This window comes from Macrobrachium rosenbergii, chromosome 2, assembly GCF_040412425.1.
Source record: "Macrobrachium rosenbergii isolate ZJJX-2024 chromosome 2, ASM4041242v1, whole genome shotgun sequence".
NCBI classification, from domain to species: domain Eukaryota; kingdom Metazoa; phylum Arthropoda; class Malacostraca; order Decapoda; family Palaemonidae; genus Macrobrachium; species Macrobrachium rosenbergii.
In genome coordinates, this window is record NC_089742.1 from 10,953,147 (window position 1) to 10,965,257 (window position 12,111).

Below are 12,111 nucleotides of genomic sequence, written 5' to 3' on the forward strand. Positions count from 1 at the left end.
AGAAATCACGACAATCTAGGGGTCACCACTCCCCAACTCATTCCTCGGGCGCGAGTAATCCTCCCTCGCTTCTCCCTCGGTCAAGACTGGCGCCCCCTGGGTGCCAGGAGGACGTGCAGTCCCTACCAGTGCCACCTGAGTACAATGTACAGTGACCCCTCGATCGGTTCCCGATCCAATTCCAGTGCCCAGCCCTGCCTCAGTGCCAGTACCAGGGCCCCAATCGCATCTCCCTCCTGGAGATGCCAGATGCCTGCCAGTGCCACTTGCATGCACCGAGCAGTGCCAAGCTGTGTCCGTCCAGACCAACGAGCACAAGAAGCCTCTGATAGTGCCTGACTCTGCCTTAGTGCCAGCGCCAGAGCACAACCCCGATCTCCATTTAAGGGATCCAACTCAGGACCCCCTCTCTTCTCCCGGCCTGGCACCGCTATCAGCGTCGGTAAGAGAGACGGTTCCTCTTGACCACAGTGGAAGTTCACCTAAAGGTGCGGCCTCGCAACCCATGCCTGAGCTGGTTATTGATACTTGCGAGCCTCTCACGCCGCCCCCGACTGCCTCCTCTCTGCCTCAGTCCATCGCCGACGCAATTGTGAGTCAGGATTCTGCCATCTCTCACTTGGCCAATGAACTACAAGAGCCGCGATGGATCATGATAGAACCCGCACCAAAACACTCCTGCGTCAGCTGTTGCAGCAGCTGGCCCAGGTGGCACTCCATGCCGCCCTCCGGTCTCGGGCCCTCTGCTTCCCGGCCGAGGACAACTGTCCCATTAAGAAGAGGCTCGAGGCGGAATTACCACGGGCGTGGGAATTTCAGGTAGTTTCCAAAGAGCTCTAGAGCTCCCATGGCACCTGTGCCACCATTTCATCTTTCGAAGGTCTTGGCACCCTCTAATCCAGAAGGGGATGTCAAGCCTGTCCACTATCTTCTTCCGTTCCTCTGGAACTTCTATCCTTATCCTTCTCTAATAATCTTTTCTTAAATTATCACCACAAGAGTCAATTAAATACAGGATACCATTTCCCAAAAAATGCATAAATCATTGAGAATAACAGAGTGAGAAGTGGCACGCCCTTGCGCCCATACCTTGGCACAGGGCATGCATGTCAGCTCTTCCTGAAGGAGTCGAGCCCTTTGGGTTCCCTTTTCCAGCCCTGGGACTAAGAGATAGTCTGGGCTGCAATTTATAGGCGAAGGACGATAAATTCTCGCCTAACACAATAAATACCCTCACTCTTTTACCCTTGGCTCTTCTGCCAACATCATTTACTTTCTTTTATTTTATTTTTCTTTTTTTTAATGAATCGCGAGTCATAAACTCTTGCCCTTGTGATTTTAAATGCCCCTTTTGTAAAATCTGAGGACGTGTTCCGCCTTTCATATGCGGTCAAGTTTTCATTCGTAACATCCTGTTAATTTTTCCTTTTGTTATTATTATTTTTTTTTTCCATTCTACTAAGAACTCTGTTTTGTCCCAGACCCCTCATCTTTTGTCTGCTTATCCTGTCATAACATTGAGCTGAGTATCATTTAAGCATTGAGTTAGGGCAGTGGATGCATAAAATAAACGTGGTTTAAAGTTAGCGAATTAAAACTCGCGAATAGTCTCTCGCCCCACCACTGTTAAAATCCGTGTGGGGCCAGCTAAGCAAACTGCCGAGTAAATTATCAATGAATATGTATCGTCATTATAATATCATGTAAAGGACGTCATTTACAAAAATAAACGCTGTTTTATCATTTACACAGCCTCTTCAAGGCATTGTACTAACCGCAAGCCTTGTTTACTTAGAATTAATGAACTTTTTATGCAACAATAACCATTTCTTTTCAATTTTGTCTCCTGCCTCAAAATTATCTTGTCCTCATAATCTTAAAGTAACGTAAATTTGAAAAAATTAATGGGCCATGTTAAAGTAAATCTTAATATTAATGTGTTGGAAGTATTTTCCATTTTGTGCGTTCTGTTAAAGTAAAAGCTTGTCCATTTCTTGTTGGGAGACGAGTAAAGTCAAACCAGCTGTGCCGACTTCTTGATATCAACATAAAGCCCAAATACGCCTCCCCACCCCCATCACCTAATTTACCCTTTGTTTATTGAGAACCGCATGGCCAATCGTATTTGACCTCCCCTCAGAGCACTGTTATCAACATTTCGATCTGTCCTTCTTTTTACCTGGAACAGATATTGAGATGACACGGAAAAAAGGGCAAGGGTTAAAACATTAAATGCCACCCCTTTGATAAAGATCTTTCTTAGCCCAACTTCTCTTCTTCCCAGCTTGTTCCCATTTTTATATGGGGTCGCTGCGTTTCGATGAGCCGTTTCCATCTATTTCTATCCTGTGCTTCTGCCTCATCAATTCCCTTCTCACGCAGGTCTCCCCTCACAGTCCTTCCATCTCTTTCTTGGTCTCCCTCTTCTTCTTCTTCCCTGGACCTCCATCCCCATAGTATGTCTACCAACGTGGTCCTCATCTCATCTCTTCTCAACAGGTGTCCATACCATCTCAGCCTCCTCCTGCACTTTCTTTGATATTTCCACCACCTTAGTAGACCCCCTAATGTAATCATTTCGGATCCTATCCTCTCTCGTCACCCCAGCCATCCATCTAAGCATTCTCATTTCTGCCACATCCATCTTCTTCTCCTCTGTCTTTCTCAAGCTTGCTGTTTCCGTGCCATATATCATTGCTGTTCTTACCACCGTCTTATGAAATTTTCCTTTAACCTCAGCGGTACTCTTTTGTCACAAAGAACTCCAGAGGCCGCTCTCCAGTTGTTCCAGCCTGCCTGTACCTGATGTTTTACCTCTTCTTCCATACGTCCTCCAGCATTAATAAAGGATCCCAAATACTTAAAGTTTTCAACTCTCTTTATTGATTCTCCCCCAAGCTGAACACTTTCCCTATCACCCCCATCATTGGTGGTACACATATATTCTGTCTTAGATCTACTTATTCTCATTCCTCTGTCCTCCAGTACTTGTCTCCATCTTTCCAGTTTCATTTCCAGATCTTCCTGCTCTCTGCTGCACACAGGACAATATCATCCGCATACAATATGTTCCACGGTACTGCCTCCTTACTTCCTCTATGATAACGTCCATCACTATGTTAAAAATAAATGGGCTAAGAGCCGACCCCTGGTGTAATCCTACTCTCACCTCAAAACCCTCCGTCTCCCCAACACTGCTCCTCACTCTGGTAAATACATTCCGGTACATCTCCTGTATCAATCGCACGTACTTCTCTGGCACCATCCTCTCCCTCAGGCTCCTCCATACCTCTTGTCTGGGGACTCGGTCAAAGCCTTTTCAAGGTCAATGAATACCATATGTAGGTCCCTTTGTTTTTCCCCGAATTTCTCCATTAGTTGTCTCAGACAAAATATACCATCTGTTGTTCCTCTTCCCTTCATAAATCCCATCTGCTCTTTACTTATTTCTACTTCTTCCCTTAGTCTGGCATCTATCATCCTTTCCAGTATCTTCAAAGTGTGGGACATTAGTTTAATACCCTATAATTACCACACTCTTGGACATCTCCTCTCCTTTGAAAATTGGGATCAGTATACTCCCATGCCACTCATTTGGTATCTTTTCCTGCTCAAGGATCTTTATCATAAGATCATAAAGTATATCCACTCCTTCATCCCCTAATGCCTTCCATGCCTCCACAGGTATCATGTCTGGTCCGGTTGCCTTCCCATTCTTCATCTTCTTCAGTGCATCCAGCACCTCTTGCTTAGAAAACCTCATCACCATGCCAATGTTCACCTGCCCATCCCCTCTTATTAGTCTATTATTTTCTTCATTTAACAGCTGTTCGAAATATTCTTTCCATCTTTTCATGATGTCTTCTTCCTTTCTAAGTACTACCCCATCTTGATCTTTTATTTGTTTGATATGTGTAATATCTTTGGTGTTCTTATTTCTAGCCTTTGATAGCTTGATCATCTTATTTAATCCTTCCTTCGTCCCCAGCTCATTATACACATCATCATACGCCTTTGCTTTAGCTTGGGCTACCATCTTTTTCACCACCTTGTTTTTCTCTCTGAACCGATCTCTGTCTTCCACTGACTGTGACTCTTCCCATCTCTTCTTTGCCTCCTTCTTATCTTTTACTACTTTCCCAATGTCTTCCTCCCACCACCAACTCTCCCTTTCCTCCCATATGATCCCCGATGTCTCTCCCAGCAGCTCCTTTCCATGTCTTCTAATTACTGCTGCATTTCAACGTGCCCACCATTCTTGAACATCTTCAATTCCTATATCAATGTCCTCCAAAACCCTCCTCTTAAACTCTCTTCTTATCCTCCTCCTCACTAATTTGTACCATTTAATTTTCCTTATCCCTTTAGCTTTGGTTTTTCTTTCCTTTTTAGCTTCAAATCCATGCATAGCAGTCTGTGTTGAGGGCTACATGGTCGCCTGGGATAACTTTGCAGTTCTTGACCTCCCCCAGCTTTATCCTTTTATATAGGAAGTAGTCTATTTGGGAGCATCTTCCCCCACTCCTATATGTTATTAGGTGTTCCCTTTTCTTCATAAAGAATGTGTTTACTATTGCCATGTCGAGTGCCACAGCAAAGTCCACTACATTCTCCCCTTCTGGGTTTCTCTCCCCAATTCCATGGCCCCCATGCACCCGACCAATCGCCTCATTTTCACACCCAACATGGCCATTCAAATCTGCACCCACTATCACCCTCTCATGTTCTTCCACTTCTTGCATTACTCCATCCATGTCTCTCCAGAAACTTCCCTTCTTTCTTCTGTGCAACCAACTTGTGGTGCGTATGCACTTATAATATTCAGACTCTCTCTCCCCAAAGCACATCTTCAATCTGATGATACGGTCATTCTTTCTTTTGTACTTCTATCACTGTATTCTTCAATTCACCAGACAGTACTATGCCAACTCCATTTCTGCCTTGTTTATTTGCTCCACTATAGTACAGCTTATATCCATCCCCCAATTCTTTAGCTTTATTTCCTTTCCATCGCTCAGATCTTTACACAAAACATCTACTTTCCTTTTCCTCATCAGGTCAGCCAACTCTCTACCTCTCCCAGTCATGGACCCAATATTAAGCTGACATACTCTAAATCCAATGTGAGCTCGCTTTTTGCTGCACCCGCTCCTGATGCAGTAGCCCTCGCCTTATCACAGAGTTAGGGCGATGTCTCTGTGCATCGTTTACGAGTACGCCCTAGCATTACCTCTTTCCATATTTCGGCTCATTCCATGGTTTTGACACAGATTTTTACGGCCGGATGCCCTTCCTGACACCAACCCTCCCTATTTATCCGGGCTTGGGACCGCACCATGAAAGTATTTAGGTTAAGAAGCTTAGCCCAAACTAAGCTTAAAAAATGGCCTTTCTAAAGGCAAATTAAGCTGCTGAATTGTCTTACCTTCGCAGGACCAGGGAAGAGGCAACGGAATCGCTGACCACCTGACAAGTGACACATCGTTTGCACACAGCTCCTACACCAGGCCGTGTGCCTTAAAAGGAAGAGACAGCAGTAGGCTGTAAGCAGTTAGTCTTGTGAGGAGTCATGCAGTTAGCCATACACGCGGGCTGGTGATGCAGTTTGCTGAGAGACCATTCATTCTCCCTGTCCAACTCCAGACTCCAGTCATCCTCGAGGGCACCGCCATACGTGTGATCGTCCCTCGTCCTTCTTCTCCAGAGACCCGCTTCCCATAAGGTAAAGTGCGAGTAAAGACCTTTCAGTCTAGACAATTTGCCATTTAGAAAGTTTGGAGTACCAGCATTTCACTTCTGTCCTTGTGCCAGTTTATCCAGTGCCATTTCCAATGTCCTGTGTTCAAGTGTAAAGTGGTCATTCATTCCTCAAGTCTTTGGCACCCTCAGTGCAAACTCGAGTTATATTCAGTGTTATATTGTTCCTTTACTGGTGTGTAATGTGTAAATCTCTCTTGCATAGGGACCTATTCGCAGTGGACTCATCTCGGACTGTGCCTTGCCTTTAGTCCAGACTCCAGTAGAAGGATCTTCAGGCGTTGCAAGCCCTTTATCGATTTACTTATCCATTTTCCCTTCAAATGCTTTCTTTTGTAAATATAATTCTTTAATTTATCCCAAGTGTTTACATAACATTCCTTATGAAGTAGAGCCTTCAGCTCCTAAATTCTCCCCTTTTCTTATTTTTTTACGATTTCCTTTACGCAAGTCAGAACTCCAAGGCCAATTAAATAAAGTTTCCGTTGCCAGCCTGTAAAAATACCAATAACCAGGGAAATACGTAAAAGTATTATGCATCATTTTATGATTTACTACAATAACAAATGTTCGTGACGACGTTTGGCTGCTATCTTGGATTTATGCACGATTAAAATTACATAAATTTTCTAGTTGAGAATGCAAGCTGACTTTAATCTAAGGCCAATTGAACTGAAGAATCTACGGCTTACATGAATTTGTATTTTTATTTAGAAAAATAAAAAGTTTAAAGTAGCTAAGCTTACTTACGATGTGAAAACATTTGGGTATACTGTAGAAGCTGGTGTTTATGAGTCGATATTATTTAAAGTGAAAGTGACTCTTACAATGCAAATAATTATTCGTTTCTGAGTGCCTGTTTGCGTTCATGTGAAATGTTTAATTGATCTTTGTTTTTAGTCATCAGAATCACTTGTTACTGAATAAAGGAAAATAATATGAAACAGATGTCATTACATTTTTCTACATAACTGAAAAGAATAAATTAATTCTGGCGAAAATAATTACAAGATAAAGCAGTCAAGAAAATGCCCTAAGAATTTCACCTCTTGTAATCCTTGGAAGGCCATTAAATCTAGGTCACAAAAATCATATTAGATCGTAAAAGTTTCTGTCACTGATAAATCTCCTTGGGAGGTATTCATTGAGCTCACCTTGGAAAAGTGATGGTCCCTTGAAATTGCCTCCAAGTTTTCGGATAAGAGAAACTAAATTTTAAGATTACGATTTTTTATATTGCGATTGTAATTTTTCATCTAGTTTCTTATTTACAATAGCGGATGTGTATATATGAAGTGGAGTTGCTACTACTGTTATTCAGTATTGATGCTAATGCCTTACTTTGGAATTGCTCCATTATATTTAAATAACTAAAATTCTGTTCTAATTGATGGGGAATATCCCTATAACAGTGTTAAAATGCACCGGACACATAAGTAAGCTCAATGAGAGAGAAGTAAAATATTTTCTTTGAATATTATTCTATGGACTGCAAGTGAAATTTAAGATTAACAAAGCCCCATACAAATTGTATATGATATTATCGGAGAATTGTCCTCACAAACGACACATTAAAAGTGGCCAAGAAAGACAACTAATTCAATGAAAACCTTGAAACGTGTTTCCGGTAAGAGTGTTGAAAGAAATATTTTATGGGAATTTTTAAACATAAATGAAAAGGACTGCAAAAAAGTGTTACAGTCATTGTTGTCAGGAAATAAACCTCCGAAAGCTCGTAGTGACAAGAATGATGGCCTGCGAGATTATTTGTCTTTTTTTAAAATTTTCCTCTTTTTATTTGTTGTAAGGAAATTATTTCTAATATACATTCCACGTGCATTCCAACGTATCTGGGGAGTTGTTGTGCAGTAAAACGCACATTATGGTAGAATCTCCTGAATTGCAGCATCCCAGTTCCTAAAGATAATGTACTTCACTGGCTATAATTTTTTCATTTATTTTAATATTATCTAATTCACTCTACATTAACGGTATTTCTAAATCTGTCGCGGTGTCCTTAAGGATTGAAAATCTTGATGAAAAACTAGCACCGTGATCGTAATTGTTTATTAAATATCACTGACCATTCGGAAGAATATTGATTACTGACAAATATTGTGAAAGGCTTAAAGCAGTCTTGAAACTAAGATTGTCACTTCTCAACACTGGTACCTGGCACTTCTAGCTTAAATGAAATAATAATTTTCCCACCAAATTAGTATCATAATGGCTCGCTCATTTAGAAGCGAAGTTTCATAAAACAGAAGCCACCGTCCATTTGAGAAAGTGACAATAACAACCTATAAAAAAATGCCAGTGCCATTTATCATAAAATCTTCATTTCTGAAAATACTGAAGGATTGTAAATTTAGGTTGTGAGGAGTTCAATCGATTTAAAAAAAATGAGAAAATGCAAAAGTCTATTTAAAAAAAATTCGTTTTAGTGCTTGATTATATGTAAGCTGATTTATATCTTATTCAATCTGAGCTTTAAGTCTATATGATCCTTTAAAAAAAAAAAAAAAAAAAATGGACTTTTTGTTCATAAAATCATGTTACATGTCATATTTTTTATCCTTATTTGTTATTTTATAAAACCGAAACCTCCTATTAAGTTTTCCATTATATATATATATATATATATATATATATAAAATATTATATATATATATATATATAAGCTTGAATAAAATATATATATATATATATAAATATATTATATATAAATATTTAAATATAAATATAAATAAGAAAAAGGAAAAAATATAAAGAAAGATAAAAATATGACATGTAACTTGAAACTATGAACTGCAACTTTACATTTGAAAGATTACAGGAAAATTCTGCCAGTAAATTAGATACTGTCAGGTGAGCCTATATATCTAAGCACTATTTGAACATGGGTACATCATTGAATGTTTCTCCTTTTAAAAAATTTTCCTTTCTTCCCATTTTGTTTTAAATCGGTTGTTCTGTTCCTCAAAACCTGGCAATTTTAATGAGCCAGTGTACAATTTGAAAGTAGTGATAAATGTCTGTATACAAATGCAGGTCCTTAGGTCTGTACTTTTTTATTTAAGAAAAATACGTTGGCTTCTAATTGTTTTGAACTTCTGATGCAATGTTAGCAAATCATCATGTTACTAATTTAGTGTTTAAATTATTTCATTTATTAATTTTCCCAGGTACCAAGAGTTGAGAAGTGACAACGCTTAGTTTCAGCATTTGTCAAAAATAATATGCCTCCGAATGCGATAGTATAAACTGAAAAAACCAAATTTCAGCTGTTCTCATTTTCAGCTGTTCCAAAAATTACATAATGACGTAGTTATAGTTTTTTTTACATTTTAAATGGCAGGGAATATAGTAAAAACTTATTTTATAAAAAATACTTTTTATCTGATAGGCATAATATTTTGGTAACATGATATGTTAATTGCCATTTTTATGATTAATATATATATATATATATATATATATTATATATATATATATATATATATATATATATATATATATAAAAAATTTTTTATCACAATAATGATTTATATACAATCATGAAGCTACAAATGTCGTTTAATATCAAATTCTGTTAAAAATAAGAGTATCTCGATGGAGAAATATCACCGAAGGACATAAATTTATATAACAAGTAAAATAAATGAACAGGTACCACTGGGACGCGAACCCTTGACATGGACCCATTCAACGACTCTCAGTGGAAATTACCACTGCGCCATCAAGAAAATAAATCATTACCGAGTCTGCTGTACTGTTTTTCCCGTCGTGAGCGGGAAATTGTACTTAGCCTAAATCAATGACCCACCTCCGCCATGATAGTTCGTTGGTACGTAATTGGAACACGCAACTCTTATTATGAAATTTTTTTATCATTTGAAATTTATATGCAGTCTATGGTGAAATAAGCAAACTGTACTTAATATCAAATTATTTACCTCGCATCTCAGATGTAATTTCACCATCGATGGAATTATATATAATAAATGAACAAAACCATAATAATATATAACCCTTGACATGGACCCATGTCAAGGGTGTTCCAAACGTACCAACGAACTATCATGGCGGAGGTGGGTCATTGCGATCAATGCTATACAATTTCCCTGCCACGACGGGAAAAACAGTACAGCAGACTCGGTAATGATTTTATACCTACTCTTGATGGCGCGGTGGTAACGCCCACTGGAGTCGTTGAATGGGTCCATGTCAAGGGTTCGCCAAAATAGTGGTACCTGTTCATTTATCACTTATATAAATTCCCTTCGGTGATATTTTGTCGGAGATACTATATAGGTATATAATTTGATATTAAATATACATTTGTAGCTTCATGATTATATATATATATTTTTATAAATATTTACGCTGTTCGCCCTCGAACATTTAGGGATAGAAATATCAGCCTGACTGAGACAGGGAAATTGCTTTGTCCCACGCTAGTGCGTCTTCAGTTCAAACCTTAACGTCCGTTGGAGAATGGGATAGGTAAGTTAGGCATTTAACTCCCCTATAGGAAAATTTCCTATCAGCCTTAAGAATAGGTGGTCCTAAGGTCCCTTTTTCCTTCCTACCTGTCTCTCATGGCGAATGTTTTAACAAGAACGTGACGCCACCTGGGGTGACCTGTTTTGACCTAGGCCGGTCAGAGAACTTCAGAGAGAACCAAGCTTCGGAGAGATAACACGTCCAGTTGGACCTCTTCCCCCTTTCTTTGTCTATTATTCTATTAGTGAAGTGAAGAAACAAACACAAGAACTCCACGTCCGGTCGTTGATGCGCGCAAACGTTCGTCCTAAGGTAAAGTCGCTTTTTGTTCAAAACTTCGTCCATTCTTTTATCCTTTTTTTTCTGTATTTCAAATTTCCTTTGTTTTCTTCCTTCAGCCACCACTTACGGTATATGTGTTCACGAAGTCTAGATTAAGCCAAATTATTATGTTGTTAGCTTCAACCCCATTATTCCAGTAAAATACCTAGGATTTAGGTAAGCAAACTCAGGTTAAATCTCGATGCTTTTGTATGCCTCGCGTCCGAATGTTTGGGAGAACCGTTGCGTTTAAAATCAAATTCATCTCAAATATTCTTTGTTAAGGTTAATAACCCTTAACTGGCGACCTTTGGCTAATTAACGTCTGTCTTTGAGGTTAACTTTTGGCTTCAAGTGACAGGTTACGTGTAATCTTGGTTTGCAGGGCCGTAAAATTTACGTAAATTGAATAATACATGATCAACCAAGACTCTCACACGTAACATTGGCGACCTTATGTAGAATCTAAAGTACATTTTAGAGAAAGAATCTGGAGAAAAGGAAATTAAAATTACATTAATTCCAAAAATAAAAGTCAGATATCGAACTCAATTTCATTCTTCCAAACAAGGAACGAGGCATAATAATAAGCAGTCAAGAGAATAGTTATAATAACAAGTGTAGCGAGAATTAGCATAGGTAGGAAGGGTGTAGAAACAGAGTGAGACATAATTTATAACGAGAGACATAATTTATGAATGGCATTTTTACTGTGTTCGGATCGAGTTAAGTCGTCCATAACGTATCTTAAGGCCGAAAAAGGAGCCCAGTTCATATACACAAAGTAATTTAGAAATCGCGTCGGCAATTCCGATCGTTATTGTTTGCATATAGCGGGAATCATTCAAAACCGTGTCAGTGAAGTAGCAAACGAACGGAAATAGTAATTTTACAATAAAATACATTTTCAGTAAAGTAAATTTGGTCCGTTCAAATCAGCAAATCTCTTCCATTGTTTTGTTTAATGTTTCACCGCGAGAGAACGATAACAAAAGACACAAAGTTGTTTGGTAATTTAGTTTTCCATCCGTAACGTAAAAACGCTATGCATGATTGGTATATTTAAAGTAAAATCTGGATACCTGCATTTGTTTCGTTGTTGTTTGAATTTGTTTGAAAAAGAAAATACCCGCCATCTTGGATTGTTTTGAAATTTAGGCCTAACGAACGGCCATTTTCCGCCATCTTAAGACCTTTGTTATTGTCATTCTCTGTTGTGACCACTCTGCTCCCAGCCACTTTTGGAACTACTTTTCTTTTAGTAGAAGTTAGACAGACTTAGGTAGACAAAAAAAAAAAAACCAAAAGATAATTTAGGCAGGGAAAGATAGGCCTTAGTTAGGAGTAATACCACAAGTTCCTATACGAATACCTACTATAAAAATCATATAAAGAAAATTTAAAATTTTTACGATAAACTTTTTGTGACGCGTCGGCTCCCAGGAAAATTAAGATAATAAAGTAATCCCTAAGGAAGCCAAGACGACGCATCTATATCATTTTATTAAGATCCATGCCATTGTGCAT

General features: G+C 38.9%; 2 protein-coding genes across 2 annotated transcripts; both read right to left on the minus strand.

Moving 5' to 3' along the window:
- Positions 1–2,482: 2,482 nt before the first annotated feature.
- On the minus strand, positions 2,483–3,265 carry LOC136842379 (uncharacterized). Its single transcript, XM_067109639.1, has 2 exons — positions 2,989–3,265; positions 2,483–2,673 (listed from the first exon to the last, which is right to left on the minus strand). Exons 1-2 carry the CDS (start codon positions 3,263–3,265, stop codon positions 2,483–2,485), a joined length of 468 nt encoding a protein of 155 aa, XP_066965740.1.
- Positions 3,266–3,273: 8 nt separating this feature from the next.
- Positions 3,274–4,754, minus strand: LOC136842390 (uncharacterized). The gene is made up of 3 exons (XM_067109650.1): positions 4,523–4,754; positions 3,533–4,233; positions 3,274–3,492 (listed from the first exon to the last, which is right to left on the minus strand). Exons 1-3 carry the CDS (start codon positions 4,752–4,754, stop codon positions 3,274–3,276), a joined length of 1,152 nt encoding a protein of 383 aa, XP_066965751.1.
- Between the last annotated feature and the right edge of the window lie 7,357 nt (positions 4,755–12,111).